The 25,823-nt window shown below is 36.9% G+C and overlaps 1 protein-coding gene across 1 annotated transcript in view; it reads left to right on the top strand.

The window, feature by feature from the left end:
- Positions 1-25,823, top strand: part of EPHA3 (EPH receptor A3) — a 196,630-nt gene that overhangs the window by 33,775 nt on the left and 137,032 nt on the right. Inside the window, exon 3 of the mRNA XM_018089066.2 lies at positions 23,225-23,885. Within this exon, the coding sequence (XP_017944555.1) occupies positions 23,225-23,885 (661 nt within the window). The remainder of the gene's footprint in view (positions 1-23,224; positions 23,886-25,823) is intronic.

Raw genomic sequence — 25,823 nt, forward strand, 5'->3', positions numbered from 1 at the left:
ATTACAACTCAGTTAAAAATGCCTCTGAAGCCTTCAGGGGTGTTTGTTTCTTTCTCTGGCTTGAATGCTCAGTTTTTCATCTGTGTAATTCACTTTACATGGGTTTAGATGCAGGTGAACATGAGGCTCTTTTTAAATCAGGAGTTTTTAATGAGGAGGGGAAACAACTCATTTCAGATAGAATGCCCTTGTCTTCTGGGCTTCTACACCGAGTTAGCACATCTTTATCTTGTTGGACCAGTGAAAGAAGTGTTTAGTAGTTTTGAATTTGTTCATAAAAAATTGATTAAAACATTGATTAAGGCACTGCTCAGGTCAGTGACTCAATTAATTAGCTGTGACCAGCAGTCTCTCAATGCAGAGATTATTTGGCATCTCCTTATTGCCTTGAAATTATAACATTGGGAGTAAAGTTCTCTGCAACACATGTGGCTGTAAAGAAAGATTTTTCAGGCTGAAATGCAAGGTATACATTTGATGGAAGAGCTGAGAAGCTGAGACAGCTGAGCTGTTTATTCACTTTCATCTCTGATTTTCAGGTAAAATTCTTACAATTGAGGATTTAAATTTTGCAGCTTGTTGGATACATTGTCTTTTAAAGGAGTTCCTTGGTGACATGCATTTGACCTTAAACTCAAACAGGATGTGTTTAGTAAGTCTTCCAATTTTTAGTTAGTCTTTAGCCATCTGCTTCTGTATATAATTGTTTTTCTAGTGATTTTCCCAGTGTGAATCCTAATATTGCTCATAAAACTTACAGCTGTTTGGGTAGTGCAACTGAACTCTAATGTTGTGATATCTGAGTTTTGAGATGTAACAAAATGCCTTTGGCAGAATATGGATCTAGAGAAGTTTTTAGCCTATCTAAGCAAAACCCCTGCTCCTAGGAGAGTTCTGATAATATGTTTGCATGATCAGGTATTTTTCCTGTAAAACTCTTCAATGGCCATGTCCAAATTGCCTAAAATCACGGAAGTTTTTTTGTTTCCTTCCTTGTTCTTTAATCTCACTGGTCTCTGAATCTGCTGCTTGGTCTTAATGTGGGGGGAGAAAGAAGAGAGAAAATATTGTGAATAACTGTATGTTCAGTCTTTATTTGATCAGTTCAGAAACTTAAAAACCGACAGGGAGCCGAAGTGTTAAATGCTGATTCACTGCACATGCACCATTTAACTTGTACACTCAGAGGCACAATGTCTAACTAGTAAAGGTCATTTTTACTCAACAGGCATCCTAAGATATATCTAAATAGATCCTGCATTCCACTGTACAAAATCCAGGGGACCCTTGACCCGTGGCCAAAAGCTGGAATACAACTTTTGGTTGCCCTGTAAAACTGTCTCTCTCCAGAAGTCTCTGAATCCAGAGCAGATCTTGCTATTCATCAGGATTTCCCACTCTTCTGGAACACAGAGGTCCTGTGGGAAAGAAGATACATAATCACCTAATTAGGTGGTATCATAATATGTGTGCACAGTGGAGCAGAGTTACATTTCCGTGTCTCAAAGAGCATCCAGTTGGTTGACATTTCAGTGGCTTTGTGAAAAATGAGAGGAAATGATGTTGTTTTCTGCAGTCCTGTCTTTTTGAAGATCTGGTGGGGCTGGTTCCTTTTAGTAGGTGTCATGAGCTTTTCAGTGAAGAGTTTGCAGCTCTGGAATCAGCCCACCATTGATTTGTTTTCTACACTCTCAGGATCTTTTGATCTGTAGGGAAAACCCAGCGTCTTGACTTATCTCTGCTTCCACCAGTACCACTTGATATTCCATGGAACATGGGGAGAGGGTGGTGTTTTTGGTAGGTGAAGGTGATAGCTGATAATGCAGTAATTTTTAAATTATGGTGGTTGGATCACTGGAAGAATGCCTTTTTTAAAACTGGAAGGAGCAAGATAATGAAAAAATAGGTTGTGAGCTTTTGTAAGTTGTTCAAGCTGCATATAATCACAAAGATTATGTAAGTTTTTTACTGTCTTGAAAGCCTTGCCACATGTTGCAAAATGCTAATGCCAGCTCTGTTCTTCACTCAGCTGTATTTCCTTAAAATGGCTTAAAATGTAATGAAGCTCAGGCTGTTTTGCCAGTGTTACTGAATTATATCTGAGCCATTAAATTCAGTAGCTTGTTCCACAGATTGCCCACAAATGTCCTGTGGCATCTTACCTTCATAAGCAATGGCATCAGTCTCGTGTCCATTGTCATTTCTTTTGCAGAGTTTCAGAAATTATTCTAGTATGCACTAATTTTCTCACTTCACACTTTTCATCTTCCTTCACTGCCCCCTGAGACCCCAATCCTCTAACATTTATCTGAGTCTTACCTGTTGGTTTAGGACCCAAAAGGTGTCAGATTAGCATAAAAATCTTACTGGACCCTAAAAAAGTATAAAATGACTTTCTGCAGCCAGCTTCTTATTCCCTAAATGCCTGAGGAGGCTCATGTGCATCATGAGTTACATGGAGTGTATTGTACTAGTAAAATATCACTTATCTCTAGATGACACCCTTATCTTTTTGCTGAATTTGGATGGCATGAAAACACCTTGTGAAAAAGGCTGAAAGCCTTTGCTTTTAATGTGTTTTTAGAGATATTCATGAGCAAATGTGCATACCTTCTAAAGCAAATGCTGCTGCCAGTATTGCATGCATAGGAACCTCTTTGTCAAGTATGCACTTTACCCTCAAAAAAGGATTTTTTTGAGAAATTTCAGTTTGTTCTCTTCCTATTAGCTGTGGCTTTGTAACAGTTCAGTTCTGCTGTTCTTTGTCCTAGCTCATAAAAAGGAATATTTAGGAGATTTTTGATTGTAGGTAGATGTGTTTCTCAGTGAAGTTCCTCAGTGCACATGTTTATAGCAGGTTTATTTGCTATCCAAAGAAGTGAGTCTTGGTGAATATTTCTCTTTAATTTGTCAGTGGGGTCAAAATGATGCAAATATGGATTTTTCAGCTGATGATTAGTAAGACCAACTGATACTGCTGGTAATTAAAGCATGAAAATTGTATTGGGAATGCCTGCTGTCCTCAGTAATGTATTTGTTAGTAGAAACGTGGCAAGTTCCCTTTCCTGGTGTCACAATGTAAGGGCAGAGATCTGTGGAAAAAGAATTGACTGCTGAAAGTATCGAATGTGAACTAATGAGGGAGAATGATGTTTTCTGGGAGAAAGAAGTGAGTGCTCTCATGCTGAGTAAGAAAAGGCAGAATGTTTGTCAGAGGTTTTTGTGTGTTTTTTGAACTTACCATAACTGATGTTTAGTTCTTGAAGGTTTTTTAATTTACTTTTTAAAATTATTTTCTACATAAAAGTAGTGATGCTGCAAGGATTTGAGAGCTTAGAGCTTTATAAGCCTATTGAAAACCTTGATGAGAAACATCAAACAATCTTTTAGAATTTGGTACAAAATTATTTCATTAAAAGCTCTATCCTAAAATTGCTACAAGATGCTAAAAGCTACATTAAAATCTGTATACTTAGGGATCTTAAGGCATCAATCCCACTGGTTTGCAGTGCAGGGCAGAGGTGGGATGCTGGGAAGGAGAGGACACTGGCAGAGGCATCCAAGTGCTGCTGACAGCCTGCTAATTAACATGCAATTATTTGACCGAACCCAGCCCCTCTGTGCCCCTGGTGCAGCCCTGGACAACAAGAGTCACACATGTGTCCTTCCTAAGCTTCCTTAACTCCTTCAGAAGAGAGCGTGCTGCTTTGGCATATTAATTAGCTACCATGCTTTCTTTTACTCCAAGTTAACCCTTAGTTGATTAAAATTACTGATAATTGCAAGGCTGTTAGAGGTCTGTTTATGCAGAGTGTGCTGAAAGGGGCTTTGCTGTCAGGGTGAACAGGCAAATGGTTCATATCGTTTGGTTGTGCTTGCCCCACACTTCTCTCCTTAAAAAGAGGAAGAGCAAACAAGTAGAAAAAAAGAAGCAAGGATAAATCAACAGAATACCAAAAGTTACTGCTAAGGAAACGAGTTCTTCTTCACTGGAAAATAAATGGAATAGTGAAAGAGTGGGCTGATACGATGTTAACTTAGGGAATATTTTTTCACCTATTTCCTGCACCATGTTACAGTGTATTATGCTCAGAAGTTATCAACTTTCAGTGAGTTCAATGCATTTTTAAAATTTTTTACGTGTCTGCTGAAAAATTTATTGTACTCCCACAAGAGTAAGATTTTGGATTGTTTGAAACTTTTTGACTAAAGTAAAAGCAAAAAAAGCACAGGTTAAATTATGCTGCATCTCAGGGGGTTTTTTTTATAAATGTTTAACATTGTGCCATATTTCATATTTTTCTTTACAGGTGTAAGACAAAAAAACCCCCAATTTTTTAAAATTATTTTTTATTACAGCTTTCTTTTTTTTTTACCTTTTTTAACCAATGAAAGCAAACAATGCTTTCCACAAAATGTTCTTATGACACTTTGCTTCGACTTTACTCCACTCTTTCAGTCAAAGAGTGGAATTTCTGTATAGAAAATGTCTCTGTTTTCAGAAAATGGTGCCATTAAAGCTGGCTCACTCCATCTGCATGTACAGTCATTTGTATTCCAATGTTACAGAAATATCCACTTGAATTTTCTGATTTCTCGTTATTTTAAACCAGGACATCACAGTTATTGTCAACCAGGACACTGATAAAACATGAACTTCTGTTTTGGGAGGTGCTGTATTCTTTTTACTGTGATAATTCACTGTAGAGAGGCAGAGATTTCTCAAATCTATGCTATAGAATAACATCTACCCTTCAAACAGAACACTTTGTATGTGCACAGATGAGTCATTCTTAAATATTCCCATTATGCCTTGCACAATGGAATTGGTCCTTCTCAGTACTTCCACTTTTCATGTAATAAATGTAACAGTAAAAATACTTTTTCCTGAACTCATCTGCTGCAAAAAAGTGCTATTATCTCACTTTCAGGAACACTAAACTTTCTTTTTTTTCTTTAGGTGACCTACTTTGTAGGGTAGATATTTCTTAGAGTTCTTCCTTTTTCCACAGCCAATCTGCCTGTTTTGTTTTTTGTGTAAATCTCAGTTTCTTTGTCACTTAGAACATTCTAAATAACATTAATTCTAACTAAATCTTCAATTTTCCTTTAGTGCCATATTTTATGATCATAAAACAGAAATACTAACATGGATCTTAAGTTTTTCTGTGAGACAGATTTTTTTATACAAATATGTACGTAAGTTCATCAATGCAGAGAATAAGATTGTTTTGAAAAATTTAGAAATTAACTTTTGATTGGCATGGTATTTACCTTATTGTAAGAGATTTGGGTGATTGTTATTCTGACTGTTAAAAGATGGAAAACTCAAGGGCACGTGTTATTTGCCAAAAAAATGTTTAAATACCTAAAAATAGTGTACTTTCTAAAGTAGGAAAACTCTTCATATATATATAATACTTGATTTTTTTAAAAAAAACCCTTTCTGACATCTATTACCCTATACATGCAGATGACCACAGAAATCTGTTAAAGACCAAATTGTCTTAACCAGAACAGTTGGGCATGCTTGCTTATGCTGTTCTTTAGAGCCATGAGAAGTTGTTAAATGCAACCTCATTTCATTCTTCCTTACTTGGATCACACGTGTGCAGTCACCCCAGAATTGCTGTCACGATTGAATTAACGCTGTTTAAATAAAGGGCTGCCAAGTAGAGCCTGGAAATAGTTAATAGAAATTGTGTTCCTACTATGAGTTGAGAATGCTTTCCCTGCTGATGAAGGAGATGGGGCCCTCAGGGTACAGACTTGTGGAATAGCAAATGCTGTTGATTGAGTCTGAGGAATCATAGAAGAAAGTGTCTGTGCCAGTGCTTTTATGTAAGAACAAAAGACCTTGCACAGGTATTCAGCACAGACTCTGATTTCTCATGCTCTGTTGAGATCAGAGTTCTCTCATCATAATTTAAAGAAGGAACTTTGTGACCTGAGATGCTGTAAAGTGTAGTAACCAAGTTCCTGATTTCACCTTAAATTCCCTGCAAGCTGGTGCTGTTTTCCTGATGTTTGTGCTGTGCTGGGCGATGCTGTTGCTGAGATGGACAATTTCACTCGCATGGTCAGATGGGTTGTGCCACGCACGGGATGGTCTTCTGGGATTCAGAATGAGGTCGCTCTGTAAATTATGCAGGAAACCAGCAGTGCTGGATGTTAAACTCTTTGCTGCAGTGTATGGAGTGAGACCATTGTGGAAGAGTCTAGAAGGTGATTCTGTAGATCTAGATGTCTTTTTACCAAAAGGGCTTATATTTGGGTCCTGATGAACTAATGATGTGCTCATGGGCAGACAAATCCAATTTTGCTAAGTAAAAGTTCCCAGTATGTTGCTCCTCCTAAGGTGCAGAACTTTGTCCTTCCCCTGGTTAAACTTCATGCTGTTCCTGTCAGCCCATTTCTCCAACCTGTCAAGGTGATGTGGAATAGCAGGGTGACCCCCTGGCATATTAACCATTCCTCCCAGCTCTGTGTCATCAGCAAGCTTCCTGAGGGTGCACTCAGCCCCACCATCCAGATCATTAATGCATGTTGAACAGGACTGGACCCATTATTGATGGGTTCCTCCGGTCTTCCCTAGTCCCCTAGGAACTGGAATTAGCACTTGATGATTGTTGATCATCACGCTCCTGTGTCCTTATTAGGGGCTGGAGGTGTTTTTTTGTTGTTTTTGGTTGGTTGGTTGGTTTTGGTTTGTGGGTTTTTTTGTTTGGGTAGCTGATTTCTTTAGTTTTGGTTTTGTTTTTTTTTTTTGTCCTTGCTTTGGTTTTGGTGTGTTTTTGCCAGGCTGACGTGCAGGTGGATTTTCCCCTGTATCAACTCTCTAGATTGCCACTTTAATGCTGATGCAGGGAGCAGAAGGGAAGGTAGGAGTAGGGCAGAGCAGAATCAGCACTTGAGCTGTTGTAAAGCCACGATTACATTTATCGAGCAAGTTCAGTCAGTTTTCCGTGTGGTGATTAGAGGTCAGATGCACATTTCTGAACTCTTCACAAGGAAAAGACATCAGAGAGAGAATATTCTGATGAGGTATTTTGTTTGAGGTGTTTTAATTTCAGCTTGGTGTTGCATTAGTCAGAGTGGTTATTTCTGAAAGATAGTGAGTGAATTTTAATTTATGCTTCAGAACACTGTGTTAGACAATCTTGAAAAACAGAAGCTCGTGTCCAAAATGTCCCATCTTGAATGTTGCAAAATTGTCAGTCTTATATAAATTGTCATGCTCTGCATGTGGAATTTGACTGCAAAGAACACGATTGTATTGCTTCTATATTCTGTCACAGCCCTCTGATTTAATTAGGGGTTGCCTTCCAGCTTTTGGAAAACTGCAGAAATTTGCTTCTCTCACTCTCTGGCCTCCATTATATCTGTCTACTTCTTCTCCACACTTCCAAGTGGTTGGGAATATTTCTAGTACAGACTACCACCTTTCTGCCCAGCTTCCATTCTTTCTTTGTTTCAATAACAACTTTCTTTCCTCCTCTCCTTTGTCTATAATGTTTTCTGAATCATACCCACTATTGCATTGGATTTTTTTATGATTGTTCTTTTCCCTTTTCTTTTTGCAGCAGCATTCTTCATTAGCTCTTTCTTGTCACTTAATGTCATCTTTGTTGCCTACTCTTGTAAACCTGACATCCTTTTGTCCCCACTTTTTCTCTTCTAGGTTTCTTATACTTTTAACTTTTCTTTTTCTTTATATTTCCCAAAAATCTGTATTTTTGTTTTCTTTCCACTTGGAAAAAAATATCCTTGCCTTTTGAGAAAGAGCAGTACAAACAGTTTATAATTTGTTCTATGCAGTTGGGTTTCTTCTGTAAAAAAATTTATTCAAGTTGAGATTATTCATAAATATCATTTGAATGTTTCATGTGAACAAATTTCAGCTGTGGGAGGCTCGTGATGAGACTTTGTGTGATTAATCTTACATATTGCATGCTGATTTTTCTGTTTCTTTGCTAATATTACAAAAATGTTGTCAAACTTCTGTCTAGGAAACTATTTTGCCTGCTTTTCTTGTCTGTTGCTCCTCCACCTCTAGGGAATAAAGCAAGACCATTGCTAAAGCCAACATGTAACCCTGAAAAAGCAAAAGTAAACAGAGACTAACTTTGGCCTCTTTTTTGAAGTACTACCTGCTGTTAGTGCAGAGAGAAAATAAAAAAATAAAAAAACCCACCTTCTAAACACTCTCAGTAACAAAATTACAGTTTTATACTTGAATTCAAGAACCTGCATAAGTGCAAGTTAACATAAATCATAACTAAATTGTGCTTTTACTTTCTCCTCACCCTTTTTCAAAGCAAAAGGCTTTTGTCTTTTCTTGTCAGTCTTGCATTTTTTATGGGAAACCGAGTTTTCCTACATATAGATATAGGGATATAGAGTATGGCCTTTATAATGAAAAATGATGCCTCATTATATATATAAAAAAAAGTTCTTGTATTTTTAACTATTTGGCCTCTCTGTCCACACAATTATATTTGGCTGTACTTCTAAGAAATGTCTTCTAAGATTATAGCATAAGTAGACATGTGAATAATATTTTATTATTTTCTTCCCTAAATCTCTTCATATAGAGAAGTGAAAGAAGTGTTAAATCTGGATAAATTATATTCAGGCTGGTGAAGCATGATTCTTCAGCTTTTTCACTGACTTTTTGTATTCAATTTAAATAAATAATTGCTATCTTATCATTAATGGCAACAGAATGATTTTTCTGTAGGAGGTGTTCTTGTTTATGGAGTGAAATAGGTGCAGTGTGATCACAGTAAACATAGTTTTTCATTTAGTAAGAGATAATGCATTTAAGATTAGCACACCAGAATATTCCAGAATGCTTAATGCATAAATTATAAAACTTCTGGGCGAAAAGTATTTAATATCACCTGCATAAAATACTTCTCTGAGTTCAAAGGTATGTTGTGGGGATTTTAATTTTAAGTCCTGCCTTTTAAATTTTTTTTTCTGACAAAATGATACGGATAAACAAATTTGCATTTTTGGTCTGTTTTGGGGGGCAAATTGCTATTTTCATGATAGAAATGTTCATCTGACCACTTGCAATTTTGGTATATAAAATATGAGACTTGATGGCCTCAAAGATATTGTGCTTATTTAACACTTTTTCTTTTTTTTTTTTTTTGCCTAGCTCCTTTGGTTTTGGATGTAGCAGCACTGCGTTTCATCAGTAATAATTTTGTTCATTATAATTCAAATTTAAAAAATGGAACTCTGTTGGGATTATCAGCTTCCTTTGTTCTCCATCTCTTTTTCTGCTGTTGTAAGCTGTGAGTGACATGTAGGTTCAGTTCAAGCTGTAGATCTCATTTCCCAAAACATTGCCAATTGGGATGTTGGCTCTGGGACATGTGAATATGGAACAGCTATGAAATGCACTTCTGAACTTTGTTGCATATCAGTAAATCTGCATTACTAGCTGTATTTCATGGGTTATAAATCAGCAGTGATACTCAATTTTTCCTGTTTCCTGTGGCTTGAAGCACATTCCAAGTGTTTTCATGCCATGGGTTTCTCACTAGGTCCCATCCATCTTGTAGGAGAGAGTTCTGATTCCAACCATGGCAAAGATTCTTGACAGCTCAGGTTCTCTGTGGACTTTGAATTTCATGCTCACAACATGTTCAGTTGGACCCTGGGAAGCAAGTGAAGATCTGAAAGACAGTTGCCTACATATGGCAGCTTTCCTAACCAAGTATATTAAAATGTAATTTTTATCTCTGGTTTATGGGACTTCAAAGTCTCAACTCACATAGGAAGTCTGTGATGGTCTTATCTCAGAGTCTTGAAGTTGAGTCTTTATCAGAAACATAAATAATTTGACAAAGTTCCTGACCTTGGGGCAGGAAAAGACCAGGAGGATGAGGCAGCGTGAACGTTAGTTTGTCTCTCATCCTTTGAGCTGTGATCCACTCATTACTTTTGAGGTCACTGTCAGGACATTTTGGAGGACCATGTGGTCACTGCTGCAAGGGCTGGCAAATAGAGGGTCTCATTGTGTTCTAGTGCTGTGTAAACTTCAACCTTTGGAGCCACAATTCAGCAAAATAAACAAAACAGTAGAATCCTTGTCTGATTTCCCCCCCCCCATCTGCAGTCCCAAGCGCAGAGAACTGAGTCAAACACACTCACATATTATTGATGCACATTCCCAGACGGCTTTCATTTATATTTAACCCTGTGTTTTGTGGTAAAAAAATCCTTCTTGTGCAGTTGTTTTCATTTTGGGCTTTTCACAGCATGTTATCAGTGTCTCACTGAGAGCAGTGCGAGGTTAATTTTTTTGTTTGACCACAGGACTCAAAAGTGAGGCAATTTTGAATGTTTGAATACAAAACTGCAGTGCTGTTTTACTCAGTGTGTTTACATTCAAGGTAGTTATGATAAAGAAATGAAGCTTAAGTAAATAAAGGTAATCTATAAAAATATTTTCAGCATTAGAGCTAATGAGCAATGTTTAGATTTCCAATAATTCTCTGAACCTTATTTAATCTCTGCAATAAAATATTGATACCAATGATAATAATTAGTGTAGTGTGTTTCTTGAAGCACATTGTGTTCCACTGTAGCATAGTAAGCCAGAAAATGAAATACAAGCATTATGTTTACATATAGAGTCTTATGGAGGAATTTGGCTAGTGGGGTTATAGCTCAGGAGTTTATGTTCCTGCTAATGTCTCTCAACCTCCCACATAGTAAATATACAAATATAGCTATTAAATGAGTTTTGAATTTGAGATTCTTTGTGAGGCTTCTCTAAAATATGACAATATTTTTAGGATTGAATGTCTCCTATTCCAGGAGATATTTGACTCCTCCTTGGGCTTACAGTGACCTGTGACTGAGGGTTCTGCAGCAAAAATGCTGTACAAGACACAGGTAATGTGGTGTGAACAGCAGATTTTTTTCAAGTTTTACTTCGTGTGTTTGTGAGCTGTTTTGTGTCATGAGCTTCTGTTCACTCAAAACTGAAATTGTTTGAACCTGAATGCTGCCCAATGGCTATAAGATTGTGATCAACTGGAGGTTTTTTTGTTTCCTTCATTTTTCTTTTTTTAATTTGTTTCTGCATGTAAAACTGTGTATTTCTGTGACATGCTTACTTTTTCAGTTCTAAATGTGTACAGTTTGTCAAATAATGAACAGAGTGTTTTCAGAAAATGGTGTATCTCCAATGTACTGCTGCAGTATAGACCTGTGAAAATTAGCTAATGCCATTGCTCCTCAAGAGTCTTTGGTTAAAGTCCTGGTTGAGTTACTTCTGTTTATTTATCTCGTATTAAATTAGGCATGAGTTCCTCTTTCATCCCTAGCTTGACATAGGAAAAGTAATTGTTTAATAATGTTTTAGAGCCTTGAGAAATCAAGAGCATCTTAGCCAGAGGTTGAGAACTGGGGACTACCTCCAGAATTCCCAGTCTAATTACTTTCTTCTTGTTGAACTGAAATGAATTTATCTTTAGAAAATATGAAATGTCAACCCACGAGTTCCTGTATTAAACATATTTTTCAATTAAAATAACTGGAAATATGTGCATAGAACTAACTTTTCCTAATTGTATAGTTAAGAAATTAATTTCCATAGAATTACAGTAAAAATATAATTTCTTTTTTGACTCAGCAGCTGACTAAAGAATAATAACCTTTTTGGAGGTATTTTTAACTTAGCCTTTTAAGCATAATGACTATTCTCTGATTTCAACATGTGCTTAGTTTTGAAGACCCTATATGATAGCTAGATTTAAAAAGTAATACATGTACTATTTTTATTTATTGCCATTTTTCCAGTACTTCTCAAGTAAGGGATTGGAGGAAACAACATTATGCTTTTCAGGTATATGTCATACCTATTTTTGTCTTGTACTCATTGAAGGGAAGGTGTGATGCCTGAGACAGTATTTCAGATGTTGTTTTCTTTAGGGAAAGAGTAGGTGTGCTTCCTTCAACAGGAATAAAGAGGCAACTTTAGGAGGAAAAATGCTATGTTTTATTGATGACTTAGAAGATCATAGTATTAAGTACTTCACGTATTTTGTTAACAGCAGAGCTCCTGATTGATTTTTAAGAACCTGTTGTTTTAGGTTCAATTAGTCGATTCTGAGCTGATTTAGGGAGGTGAGGGCCATGTTAGTCCTTCTGTGAGACCTTTTGTGTACCTAACTGGAAGGACATTCCGTGTGGGTAAGGATGCTGTTCTGAACTGCCTGAATAAAGAGGTTGAAAGAGAAAGTTTTTGTTAAAAAATGGTGCTAAAGATGGAAGCAAGGAGATGATCTGTGAGTGTGTAATGGCTTAGGTGAAGAATATCAAAAAAGAGCAATGAGATATGATCTAAGTAAAAACCAAACTACCCAGATACCTCTAAATTATGGTAATTACACTGAGCAGGCTTTTATGGAATTGATTTGGGCTCCAGCTGTCGTGGAAGTTGTTTAAGATTTCAAGTTAAATTGTTCTCCCATATGAAGTTAGGAAGCATTAGCTGTGTCTCACTCATGCAAATTAAACATTTCCATTTGTAGATTAGTTTTCCATCTGGGTTGTGCCAGGGAGTTGAGGAAGGTTTCAGTGGAATCAAGGCCTTACAGAAGGGACAGAGTCACAGTGCTTGCCTTTTGCTGTCTGCCGTGCAGGATGACATCCAGTGTTGTGATCTTAAAGGGGGTTGTCATGTTGGAGGCCACAGATCCTGAAGCTTTTCTCAGAGTCTGGGAAACTGCCCGTAAAGACCCCCAGCTCTTTGGACTTGACGATCATCTTGAGTTGGAGGAAAGACTGCTACATTCAGCATTAATTACTTTGGTAATGATATAGTGGCCTTGCCAACATCAAGTCTGCCAGAGAGCTGGAAATAGGGGCACAAATCTTAGAGCATGTCCTCTATTGTATTTGCATTCTCAGCCTCATTGTACTCACCCCTCACTCCATATAGAGTTCATCTGCTTGTGAGAGGTCAGGTTGTCCTGCACATGCATAGAAGGATTGCTTGTGGGAGTAAGTATCACTTCTGGACTGGCTGCTGTGGTGTGACTGTTTTCTGGAGTGATCCATCATTTTCCAAGGAATCAATAATAAACAATCACCCGCCCTGGAAACGTGCTGTGTCTTGTCTTTCTACCTGGCCAGTTTATTCATGGTCTGTGGAAGACACTGGTTGAAGGCAAAGCTGGTCTCAGAGCAGCTGGTGTAACAGTGCCTGGTATTTTTTTTCTGTTCAGTTTTGCACTTGGAAAACAAGCAAATATTGTTTGGATTAAAGAAAAAAAAAGGCAGCTATGTAAAATGTGCTCAGCACTCTGTATCCATCTTTGGTTTAATCATCTAAGAACAAATCAGGTTTTCTGTCGGGAAGTAGTTTTATATGTATTTGTGTTATTTGCCCTTGTGCAGTAGTACTGCCAATTATATTTATTAGCCCTAAATATTAAACAGCTGGAAGGATTCCATTGTATATAAATAAGACATTTGAGACCTGGAAGGATGCCATTCCTAATACAGCAGCTGGTGCTTTTTGCAGTTACATCCAGCACAACACTACTGAATTTCACTGTACATTGAGTGTTGTGTTAATGACAGTAGGAGAAACATGGGGTGGTTTGGGATTTCTGTAGGAAATGTGTAAAAATACCTTGCTTTGAAAGCCAAACTAGCAAGGAAATGCTATATTATCCACCTGTTTTGTGCATTTTGATGTAAATATTTTTTTATCTGTGTTTTGCTGTCAAATACAAAGCAACAAACTGCAGAGGCTTTTCAAATGTGAAATTTTAAGTGTCCCTGTGCCACAGATGTTTTTCACTTTCTCTATTGCAGTGGTGTTTTCCCATTTAAGTAATGGTTTCATGCCTCAAAATTCCTGCTTGCTGATGCTTCTGAAAGCATTTGCTAATGGTTTGGGGTATTTTTATGAAGGCATGACTGACTCTTTGTTAGAGTCCAAGTAATAACTAAAACAATAACAAAAATATTGCCCCACTATTAATTCGTTCCTAATCTATGTATTAGAAAATGGAGGCATAAATGTGGACAAGCAATATCCTCTTATTTCCTAACCAGCAAATAGTTTGGGGAAGTGTATTCTTTCCATTCTTGACTGACTATGCCATGATCATTTCTTTGGAAAGGTTTACCATCAGTACTTGTGTGGTTACATCCAATATTAGTGCTTTAGGTGAAAAAGGTGATAGTGATGGAGGACCTGATTATTTTTATCTGTGTTATTATTAACTATGAACAAATTTTAAAAAATAAAAGCCTATTGTTATGAGCCATATGCCTGAAAGTATTATGTGTAACACTGTGTGAAATCATTTCTAATTATAATTACTTAAGGACACATTTTTCTTGCCAGATTGCCACATCCACAGCGTGGGGTGAGTTCCACCTTGGATAAATTTCTCTTTGCTGAACTCTCATTGTACCAAACAGCCACTCATTTCTATCTCTGAAACCAGCTACACTTAAAGGCTGAATCTTACCTGCTTTGTGCAGTGCTCGTGGAGAAATGTGAGTGATTGTTCAGCGCAGATTTCCACCGTGGGGACTGTTGTATGAAAATCTGCTTAACCTGTGAGAGAAATGAGATAGAAACCTGTTTCTCCAGGAGACATGCAGCCTAGAAAAAAAACCCTATAAATGCTTTACTTGTCCAGGCTCTGAATGGGTGTTTGAATGCTGGATTCAGATGTCTTAGAAAGTCAGATGTTTTCCTCATTGTGGTGACCTTTTTACCTCACTGTGATTAAGAGGATTTTGCTTGCAGAAGGGTGAGAATCAGCTGTCCTTACAAGTTTGATGATGAAGTGCTCATCTGTCTGGCAGCTAGAGATGGGGGGAAAAAGATGGCTTTACTTATCTTTCTGCAGTTTGGTTTAATTATTAGCCTAGTATTCCCATGATAAGGTATGTACTCTTGCTTTCACAATATTGTGTGTATTTATTTGTGCTTAGCATCTATAAGACAGTTGCACTTGTTTTTGATAACATCATTTATTGCAATATTTATTTTATTTTACTTCCCAGCTCTTTAAAAACTAAGAGACATTAGTGCATCCAGTGCTTCTGGTGGTTTTGTTTTGAGACAGAGGGTTAAGATTTATGTTAAATTATGAATATAGTTTTTATGCCTTGGTGAAATGAGGTTTGTTTACTTGGAAAGAAACTCAGATCACTGTGGTAATATATATTGTGCTAGAGGTAGCACGTGGGACATGGTTCCTCTCCAATTGCCTGTCAGGTCATGTGCCAGAAAACACATGTTCTTGTGAGGAGGATAAGGTTTTCTTTAAAAAAGGGTAGTTTTCCTCTGGAGGAGAAAAAAGAGTTTTCCTTTGGGGGAGAAAAAAAATAAAAGAAAAAAATTATTTTTTTCCCTTGAGTTTGAATTTCCATTAGATCTGATTGTTTTGGATAATTTGGGATAAATTTCAAGCTAGTTGTGTGGTAAGATGCCAGGTCTCAGTTTTGTTGGGGAAGTTTAGTATCTGGATCTTCTTAATGAGTTTCTTATCTCACCTGAGCTCTCAACAGATATTAATATTGTGTCTTGTCATTCTGAAATGTTTTGCTAAGTTATGAAGAAACCCCAACTTTTAAGTTAAAACTGTGAACAAAATCTCCTGAATACGATGATGTGCTGTCAGGGGTGCTTTGTCTGCTCCCACAAATGTAAAGACTTCAGTGGGGAACTGAACAGAGAGGGAGAACATGGTGGTAAGAACACGTGAATCTTAGACTGAATATTGTTGTGTGTAATTTCATAATAATATATAAACTTCTTTGAACCTTATGTTCTCTCTAACATGCTTATTTTCTGTCACAGGAGAGCTTTCTCATTTAACAGTCCTGACTGGGTAATGTAAAAACATAGGCTGGTAAAACAGCTTTAGGGGAAACTGTCCCAAAAACTGTCTTAAGAGGGTTTATGCAATGGTAATGATAATTTCAGTGTCTGTATAACTTAATCAAAAAACTCTTGCAATGCAACTTCTTCTTTCATTTGCAACTTAGAAAAAAAAGCTAAAAATAAAAACTGGGCTAGAGCCAGTGCCAGGAGGTAATTTCATTGATTTTTTTTGAATGCCAAATGTGGAAAAAAAAAATCCCATGGTACTTTTAAAGTTTCTTAAGCTCCCAAAGCAGATAATTTCCTGTCCTCTGATCTCAGCTGGTTGGTAATAATGGGTCTTGAATCAGCATCTTTGGTGATGTTATGAAGAAAGTGTTTTCATATTGATGAGCTGACCTGGAATGCATTCTTCTAGGATATATGGTCATTGCAGGGTTTTTGATAATAGCAAGATTTAAGAGCTCTGGCATCCTACTACTATTTTGTTAAGCATTTATATAGTATGTTGGAAGGTTCCATTTTTCATTTAGACTTGAATTATTTGATTGCTAATCTCAAGCTGTCCTAAAATATGTGTTAATTTTTGGTGTTGATGTGATTTCCTCACTTCTCACCAGAATTTTAGCTGTTGTCTACATAAAACTCTCCTTTTATACACTTTTACTTTCAAATAACTGGAAAAGCTCTTTCTCTCTGTATGTTGGTTTGAAGTTCAGGAGTATATATCAGAAGTATGTTCAACATATGAAAAATCTTGATTCACTTACTGATCTGAATTTAGACATATTTAATATTACAATAAAAAGTTCACAGAAGATCTAAGTGCTAAAACAAAGGAGGCATAAAAAATGTTAATTTTGTCTTAAATCCTTCAGCCTGTTTCCCAAATGTGTTTGAACTATTGGACAGCATGCAACAGAGAAAGAAAGTTTTAAACTTAATATATTATGTTAGATTATGATATAATTCGCTATTATACTGGAAGATTTTAGGTCAAGTCCCCTTATGCAAAGTCATTTAAGCAAGACCCTAAACCAAATAATACAAATGTTATTTATATAAGTGGTGAATATTCTCATGCCTGAGGCTTTCAATCTTAATCTGTTATATTTTTGTAATATAAAATATGTTTTATACTTAGCTTGAGTTATATTTTCAGGTAATTAATGTCATGAGCATAAACTTGTCAGAAAATGACTTGTAGATGTTTTGGGTTCTTTTATAAAGATATAAATGCCTGTGATGGTTTGTCTTTTCTGTTGTGGTTTCCCTCTATTCAATACTATTTCTTGATTTTTCTAGTCCTTTCCTTAAGTCTTACTTAGCACAAGGTCTATCTCTTATTTCCAATGGAATGAACTTTCCACCAGGAATATCCACCTTATGTTCTTACTGAGGACTTTTACTGAAGCTGGGACTTTTTTCCTTCTGTTAAGAAAAAATTGTTAATTTCCTATAAAATGAGTCACTGAGGAAAACACTAATTCAAAATGTGTTAGCAGAATATAGAGTAATAGCTCAAATGGCTGCTCATTAGTCGCCTCAGTATTTATAGGAATTGAACATGTATTATGCAGCTTGGGAATATTTCAGCTTTTTCTAGGAGCTTCATGAAACCCTCATTGGCCTAACTTTAAGCAATAGAATAATAGAACATTTTGGGGTTTTTTGGGAAATATACTATATTTTTATTTTTTCTATTAAAATCTTAATAGAAATTTATTTACACTAGTCTTAGTTTTAAAAAACTGTACTTGGCTCGTATGTGAAGCCATTGCCTTCTTTTTGGCATAATCTCCAGAGAAAATGGGAAATAAACAGATATATATGCACTTAAATGTGTGTATATGGAAGGGAAAGGAAGATCTTGCATAGTAGTTTTTGAAATCAGAGGTGAATTTAACAATTTCACAGAGGAGCAGAGGCTTCCAAAGGCTTTTATCCCTACAAGACTTATGAAAAAGTGATAGGAAGAGAGGAAGAGACACAGAAATGGTATTAATGGTCACAATGAGGAAGAGACTTTTTTGCACTCATCTTTTATTAGACATCTGAGTCCCTAAGACAGAGATGGGTGGGAAACCAGAATTAACTTAGTTAATTCTGCTGCTTATGGCATGACTTGTTTGTTTACCTCTTTTTATTGTGATTGCCTGGCAACCAAGGAAGGGGAAAAAAAAAAGGAGGAAAATATTATGAGCTAGTTGGTATTCTGTCAGTGAACTGTTGAAAAGTTGCATGCATTGAGTATCTGAAATGTGAGATTCCAATCATCATCATCTTTTTGATTTGGAAGGGAATTGCTTGACTAAATAGCAGAAAGTGGGTATGCATGGGAATGCAGACTTTCCTGTCATTGCTCAGCAAGGCATAATAAAGGTGATTTTTTTTTCTCCTGCTTGAAAACTGTGCTGAATATTAAGAGTCAGTAGATGAGAGGGTTAGTGTTCAGTATTAGAACAAAATGTGTTTTTTCAGGTAAAATTTGAATGGTGGTTCTGTAGGGACTTCTGTGAACATCTCATAAATAGTGAAAAGCAATTATACTGAAAAAAACCCCAGTTTTTAACAATTAGTTTAGAAAGAAGCAAAGATTTAAGTGCTCCACTTAGCAAGGGTGGGACATTCCAGCACATGAAGATGTTTTTGGGAAGTTTCAAAGCCATATTTATGTTAGAGGACAGTTGGGCTTTACCTAAATGGTGCTCATACCAATTAAAACATCATATCAGTTTTTTTAATGCAAAATAAAATTGCAAGTAAATGTTGCTATGCTGTTGCCTGAGATTGTCAGTGGAATGTCAGGGATTTAGCTACCTGGGTTCCGTAGGTTCCTTGAACAATTACAAAACTCCATTTTTGTTGGAGTTTTATGCTTTGTAGTTTACGGGTTTTATAGCAGTGTGATGCTGAAAGATGAAGTGTAGGTTTTTGGGGATCATGCAGTTGCATACCTATATTGTAAATCCCAAAATGTCCTTCAATTTCCTGTTGTAAACTGAAGATTTTGGGTTTTTTTAATATGACAGGTAAGACGACACAAAAACTGATGTCACAGGCAGGATGAAGGAATTGAGGAGATCACTCATGCCCCAGATTCCCACATTGAGAGGGAATTTTTTACTGAGACTGCTCATGACATCCTAGGAAACGTCCTACATTCACTTCTATACTTTTCTTTTGTAAAGAGATTCGAAGAAATAAACTAAAACCATAAGTCCAGCACACTCTGGTGGATCTGTTCTGGCAAACAAAATCCTTTTTGGCCCAGCTTTGTCAATCAGTATGACAAGGGCACATGAGTTAGACCCTCTCACTGGGGATCTTGAGACTTTTCTATACCACTCTTGTTTCCTGTCATTAACAGTATCCAAAGAAGATTTTAAAAATGAAAAGCAAACAAAAGAACATTTTCCAAAAGCCAAATCACATGCTGAGAAAGGAGTGGTGCTATGGCACTTCTCCTGGACATGTTTCAAAAGCATTGAATGTGCCTGAAAGCATCAATATGATATAAGTACTGTGTAATAATATAAATTCAGAATGGTGTGTCCCACATCACGCTGTTGTAGAATCCCTGACGCATTTTTAGAAATATCTTCCTAAAATATTTTGAATTTATCGTTCCTATTGGACTGCTCAGAGGACAGTCCTGTCATTTCATCAGTCCAGTCTTTAGGACTTGGCTATTAATTTCCAGTCTAACCATAGCCAGGACTGATAAACATCCATTAGTTTTGTAGCTGCCCAGTATTGGAAGAAAGAAATGCCAGTTGGGACACCTCTGAAGTGTAATGCCCCATAGACTAGAGTTACCCAAATAATTGAGGTGAAAATTAGGTTTGAGTCCTGCTAGTGTCTTATTTACATGATTTAAGTACAGATCTTTCATACAGTCATTCTGCCAGCATTTCAGGAGACTTCCTTTAAATTCTCAACCTGACTCCCACGAACACCCTTCGTCCTCACTATTACACAGTGCCAACTCCTTCCTTACTCGGGTAGCTGACTCTGGCACCCACTGCTTTATTTTTTCCACCTATCTGAAGAACAAAAATGCAAACTGTTCTTATTTTTTTTTAGCCAAGCCTCAACAAGTTAAAATTTTGCAGAGGAAAATGCAGTATCATCAGAAATACTTCTCTTTTTATTGTTGTTTTGTTTCAAGTTCCGAGTGGGTTTCTGTGGTGACTAAATTTGGGTGGCCATACTTTCTTGCTGGATGGTTTCTTGTCCCTGCAGTGCATTCTTGATCCTGCAGAAACAGTGGTGGTTGCAAGACATACTGTTTACGAGAGTTGATTTAATAGAAATTACCCCCCTATCCCATACTGGTACTTCATGGGATGGGAACAGTTCTGGTGGGAGAAGAGGAAGCTGAGACTGCAGCAGACTGTACTCAATGCATGAGGTGAAAAGAAACATGTCCCCATCTGTTTTACTTCTGGAGGTTTTTTCAATGCGTCCCACATCTCTGTTGAAGCCTTTGCTTTGCGTTTCATTGTCTCATTTCTATTTCGACCTGTTCAAGCCCAGGTTCCTGCATACTCACAATGCTGTTCTTTTCTTTCTGTATCCTAAGATACAAATATTACAGCATAGTAATTCTGAACTCTTCTTTTAGCTGATTTACCCCTCACCTTCTGGCAGAATAGAATTTTCCTCATGTGTTTAAAAATACCTTAGATACTTTTTGGTTCTAATTATTTTTCTCATCTCTATGCATCTTTTGTTACCTGCAGTAAGGGCATTTTTTTCCATAGCTTTTGTTGTAAGGAAGATCTATGTCTTCTATTATAAGGAATATCTTAATTTTTTTACACTTTGCTTTTCTCTAAGATTTGAAAATCAACTTTTTCTCATAATTATTCCTGTTTATATATTTCTTCCTTTACTTTTTATCTCCTACCTTCTTGTCCTTTTCTTTCAGCTAACTGTTTGAGAATATAGGTTAGAATGATAGGTGTACAAATTAAAACTGTGTTGAATACTGTAATACTGAATAAGTGACTATTAACTATTGTAACCTTACGGAGCAAGCTGAATACATGAGTTACAAGCACAGAAATAAAAATGAAAATGAGTACAAATATAGGTGTTTGAGAAACCTCACTTAATAGAAAAAACTCATGGGTCGCAGAAGGAAAATTGTCTCAATGTTCTTGATAAGCTGCTCACCATCTTTTAATATCACCTGGAGATGGCAGTAAGAAGGCTTACTGGGAAAAGCTGTATGAGCATTGCAAATGTACTGCTTGCTTTTTACTTTGATCATAATTATTGAATTGTGGAGATATTTTAAACTCTACAGGTTCCTGGTTTTGTTTTATTTCCCAGTGGACATTTAAAATATGATGAACTGATTAGAAATTGTATGGAAAAGGTAGTCACTGGATAACTTAGGAATCAGTGCAAGTTGCTTAAAATGCTCATAAAATTTGGTTTTGTTACATAATCTTGTCTATCTTGTAAGTGGAGTTTTATTTGTCCAGCTAAGATGTCCAGATAAATTGGGACATCCAGCTTCTTTGGAGGCAATTGTGGCATCTGAATGGCTCTTTGCAACAGGGTTAGATTGTTGGCTCAAGGCCTGTACTTTTACAGGGACATCTGTCAGAGGAGAGCTCTTCACTCAATTTTGGGAAGTTGGCAGAGGCTGGGAGCCAGAGTCCAGCTGCAGGCAGGAGCTCGTGCTTGTATGATGAGCTACCACATGGTGCCAAGCTCTCAAGTGGCCATGAGCTCTAGTGATTTTGACTCAGCAAGACCCTGTCCTGCAAGCTTTTTTTGGCAAAGTAGCACGTTATGGCTTGCTGCAGCATTTCAGCTGCTGTAGACACATCCAAGATTGTGTTTTAAACTCTGTTGAACTAGTCAGGAAGAGATAAAACTTGTGTACAGTCCGATCCGTAAAGTGAACTACAATAAACTTTGTTTCAATTAAAGGAAGAGTATTTATACTGCTTTTATCTGCTGGTTTAATAACATGATTTAAAATCACATCTTCAGTGGTGTGTGGACAATTTCATTGTGCAGACCAGCTCTTAGTCATGTTAAAACTTTCTTAAATAAGTGGGTTGGGACTGAGAACTCTCAGATGCTACTCTGATGTGGCCACTTTTTTTTTATTTCTTTGTATATGTGTGAGATATGGTTGTATTGTAAAACCAAGAAACTGTAAACACTTCTGCACTTTACTTTCCTACTGGGAATAATACTTTCCTCTCCTATTGTCTGCTCTGCAGTGCACTAAGGTCCTGCAGCAAAAGGTGTTGATGTAAAACAAGTAATTAGACTGAGATCTTAAATATAACATGGAGGTAACGATTTTTGAGGGAAGATGTTTGTGTGATAGTGTCTCCCTCCTGCAAGAATGGCTGCTGACAACATCCTTAATTCTATCTGCTCTGCATCTTCAGTTTTTCTCCCTGAATGGGAGAAAACAAAGAAAGATACATCTTAAAGTTACTTAGTTGTGTATGGCAAAAGACTAACAGTAAATATTTACTGTAAGTACCCCCATAGGATTTCTTTTTTCCTGTGATTGCTAAATATTCCTCTAGTGTGACTTTAGAAATCAGGTAGGACTGGTGAGTAATTCAAAAATAGAAAACCTATTCCTTCAGTGGGTCAAGTAAGTTTGTCAGCTGATGGCTACTGTAAAAACAAATGATGGCTGTGTGTTCTTCAAAAAACATTTTAGTGTCCTAGAATATATAGTCCACAGAAGAATTAACTAGCCAAGGAATGGTAAGTTGGAAGTAATTCTTAATAACTCTGAAAACTGAGATGAGCTTGACTGTTTGTCCAGAGTACATATAACCCAGGCAAAATCAATTGTCATGCTTTGAATAAAAGGAAAACTGTAAGACTTTTTAATGACTGTATGGAATTTCAGTTGGAGCCATTGGCTCTCGTTTGTAAGATTTCAAATCTTGTTTAGTCTTTGAAATACAATCGATTCTAACAATTAAAATGTGGTGGTACCCTTGTGAATCTCTTCCATTTCAGGTGAGTGTAGTTGAAAGGACATGCTGGAATCATGGGTATAGTTTAAGAAATCACAGGTTTTTAATAATGTCAAACAGCTATAGCATCTCTTTCATGTTGCCCTGAAATAACTTAGTAAAAACTGACTAATTAATGGTGAATTCTGTGTCCATTTAAGATGTTTATATGTTTTAATAGGAAAAAATGCATGCAAATTCAATCAGACTTCATTGTCTATTTTATAGTGGCATCCAAGCAAAGTTATTTTTGCTTTTTCATCTAGATGTTATTTTTGATTGGTATAATCATTAATTTTAAAATATTTTCTTTTTTTGGTTTTTTTTTCTGCAGTGGGAAGAGATTAGTGGTGTTGATGAGCATTATACCCCAATCAGAACTTACCAAGTGTGCAATGTTATGGATCACAGTCAGAACAATTGGCTGAGAACAAACTGGATTCCACGCAACTCAGCTCAGAAGATCTATGTGGAGCTCAAGTTCACCTTGAGGGACTGCAATAGCATCCCTCTAGTCCTGGGCACTTGCAAGGAGACCTTCAATCTGTACTATATGGAATCTGATGATGACCACTCGGTCAAGTTCAAGGAGCACCAGTTTACAAAGATCGACACCATCGCGGCCGACGAGAGCTTCACCCAGATGGACCTCGGGGACAGAATCCTCAAGCTGAACACAGAAGTCCGTGAGGTGGGGCCCATCAGCAGGAAAGGCTTTTACTTGGCTTTCCAAGATGTGGGTGCTTGTGTTGCCTTAGTCTCGGTGCGAGTGTACTTCAAAAAGTGCCCTTTCACCGTCAAGAACCTCGCCATGTTCCCCGACACGGTGCCCATGGACTCCCAGTCGCTGGTGGAGGTGCGGGGATCTTGTGTCAACCATTCCAAGGAGGAAGAGCCACCCAAGATGTATTGCAGTACAGAAGGAGAATGGCTAGTGCCCATAGGGAAGTGCTTGTGTAATGCTGGCTATGAAGAAAGAGGCTTTGCGTGCCAAGGTAACAATGCCTTCCGTGTTCGTAGTTCTGCTGTTGACAGGGGCTTCCCCCTCTGCCCCTGCTCTGTGTACTGGGGTGTGTTCATTTGCTCCAAATTCCTGACAGAAATACCTTAGCTCCTAAAATTGCATTTTATTTAAATTGCCATTTATTTAAACTGTGTAAATAATGTAATTTGCTAAAAGTATTTGATGAGAGTCCACAGTTGATTTTTAGTAAACACGCTGTGTAGCAAATCTAGCCTCTCTTACCACTCTTGGACTACCTTTCAGTATATTATAGTTTACTTAAATGCTTTGTTTGTGTCAAAATATGTGATTTTTTTTTATATGCTTTGTGGTTCCATGTATGACTTTTGCTATTGAGCTGTGTTGATTAGTTGGGATTGGTCAGAAAAAAACATGTAGCGTTGTTCTGGTAGCATAATTACTAAATGCAGGTACATTTGGAAAATTAATAGTTGAACTTTAAAATTGCATTTTCATAAATGCTCATGTATTTAACTCAAAATAATTTTCTCCAAACTTTTTGTTTCTGCAAACTATGGTTATGTGAATGCTCCCAAGAACAAGAATATGCCAGTGATCTGGAGTTTTTACAGAAATGCTCTTTTAAATGTTAGAGAAATGCATGTTGCATTTACTAATTTTGATATCAAAATGATGGTGGCTTACATTTTTACGCTTTTTATAAAATTACATGTTGAAGTTTTGTGCTAGTTGAACCTTAAACCTCTTTTCACAGAGTGCCTTCAGGGGTGCTCGCTGTGCCAAAGAGTTTTCCATTAAATATATAACTAAAAGTTAAATATCTAGAAATACCATGGATGGAAGGAGCAGTAGCTGAGATGTTTAGTGGGGGCTGCATGTATGTGTACATGTGCAAATCCATGTATCTACAAGACAAATTTAAAGTATTATGAACCTGGTTGAGAGAGCACCTACTCCTTTTTAATGAGGCCTGCAGCAACTTTGTATCAAAAAATTATTCCTGTGGAGCTCCCAAACCACAGACAGGTAGTTGTGAAAACTGTTGCTCTAACTGACATGACCTTTTCTCAGAAAATGCCAGGGAGATCTGGGAGGAAAGGGGTTACGGGTGTATTTTGTTTGATTTTGCTTTTAAGTAGATTTTAAATCATTTTTGCCATCAATGAATGAATTGGGTATCCAAGTCTGAGTATGCTTAATATTGATATTAAGAAAAAAAAATTTAAATTCTTCTGTTGCTGAATTCAGGGGAGAATATTTTGTTATTCAGAAACACTTTATCTAGGGCCTCCTATAGCTACACTTAGAAATGCTATAACATCACAAATATTCTTTTATCCAGTGTTTATAGTCTTGCTTATTACAGAGCCCATGGCCTTGTAAATGTTTGAAACCTGTTGGTTTAGAATTTCGGTTACACATGAGCAGAAAAAGACAAGCACTCCAGAAAGCAACAGACTACAACTGAGCCAAATTTGAGCTAAGCAAAATAAAATAAACTAAACTTTTATTAAAAACAGGTTTTCAAATGCTTGGTGTAGGCAAGGCAGCTCCTACTGAGTTTTGCAGAGATTAGGAGTAGGTTGTCATGCATATGTGAGTATATCATACATAATTTGGTATATCATACATGATTTGGAAGGCAGAAAATCAGACCGTGGGACAATTATCTTTTTCTATTTTTCTTTTTTTTTCTTTCTCCCACCTCTTTGTCTTTTTTTTTTTTTCTTCCTCACCCACTATTGGTCAAGGGAGTGATATATGGGGAAGCCATTAACAACAGCGACAGGTCCTTCTGGTTTATTCTGATTTAACATATTATGTCCTACTAACTTTTATTGAAAGTCATATTTATCAAATATTTCCAGTGTGGTGTGATTGAAGGGGCACTCTAAAAGCAGTCAGTAATTCAAACCCTCCCATTTGTCAGCATCGGTGACTCAGCAGG

The sequence above is a fragment of the Manacus vitellinus genome, unplaced genomic scaffold, assembly GCF_001715985.3.
Source record: "Manacus vitellinus isolate BGI_N305 unplaced genomic scaffold, ASM171598v3 scaffold_113_pilon, whole genome shotgun sequence".
NCBI lineage: Eukaryota > Metazoa > Chordata > Aves > Passeriformes > Pipridae > Manacus > Manacus vitellinus.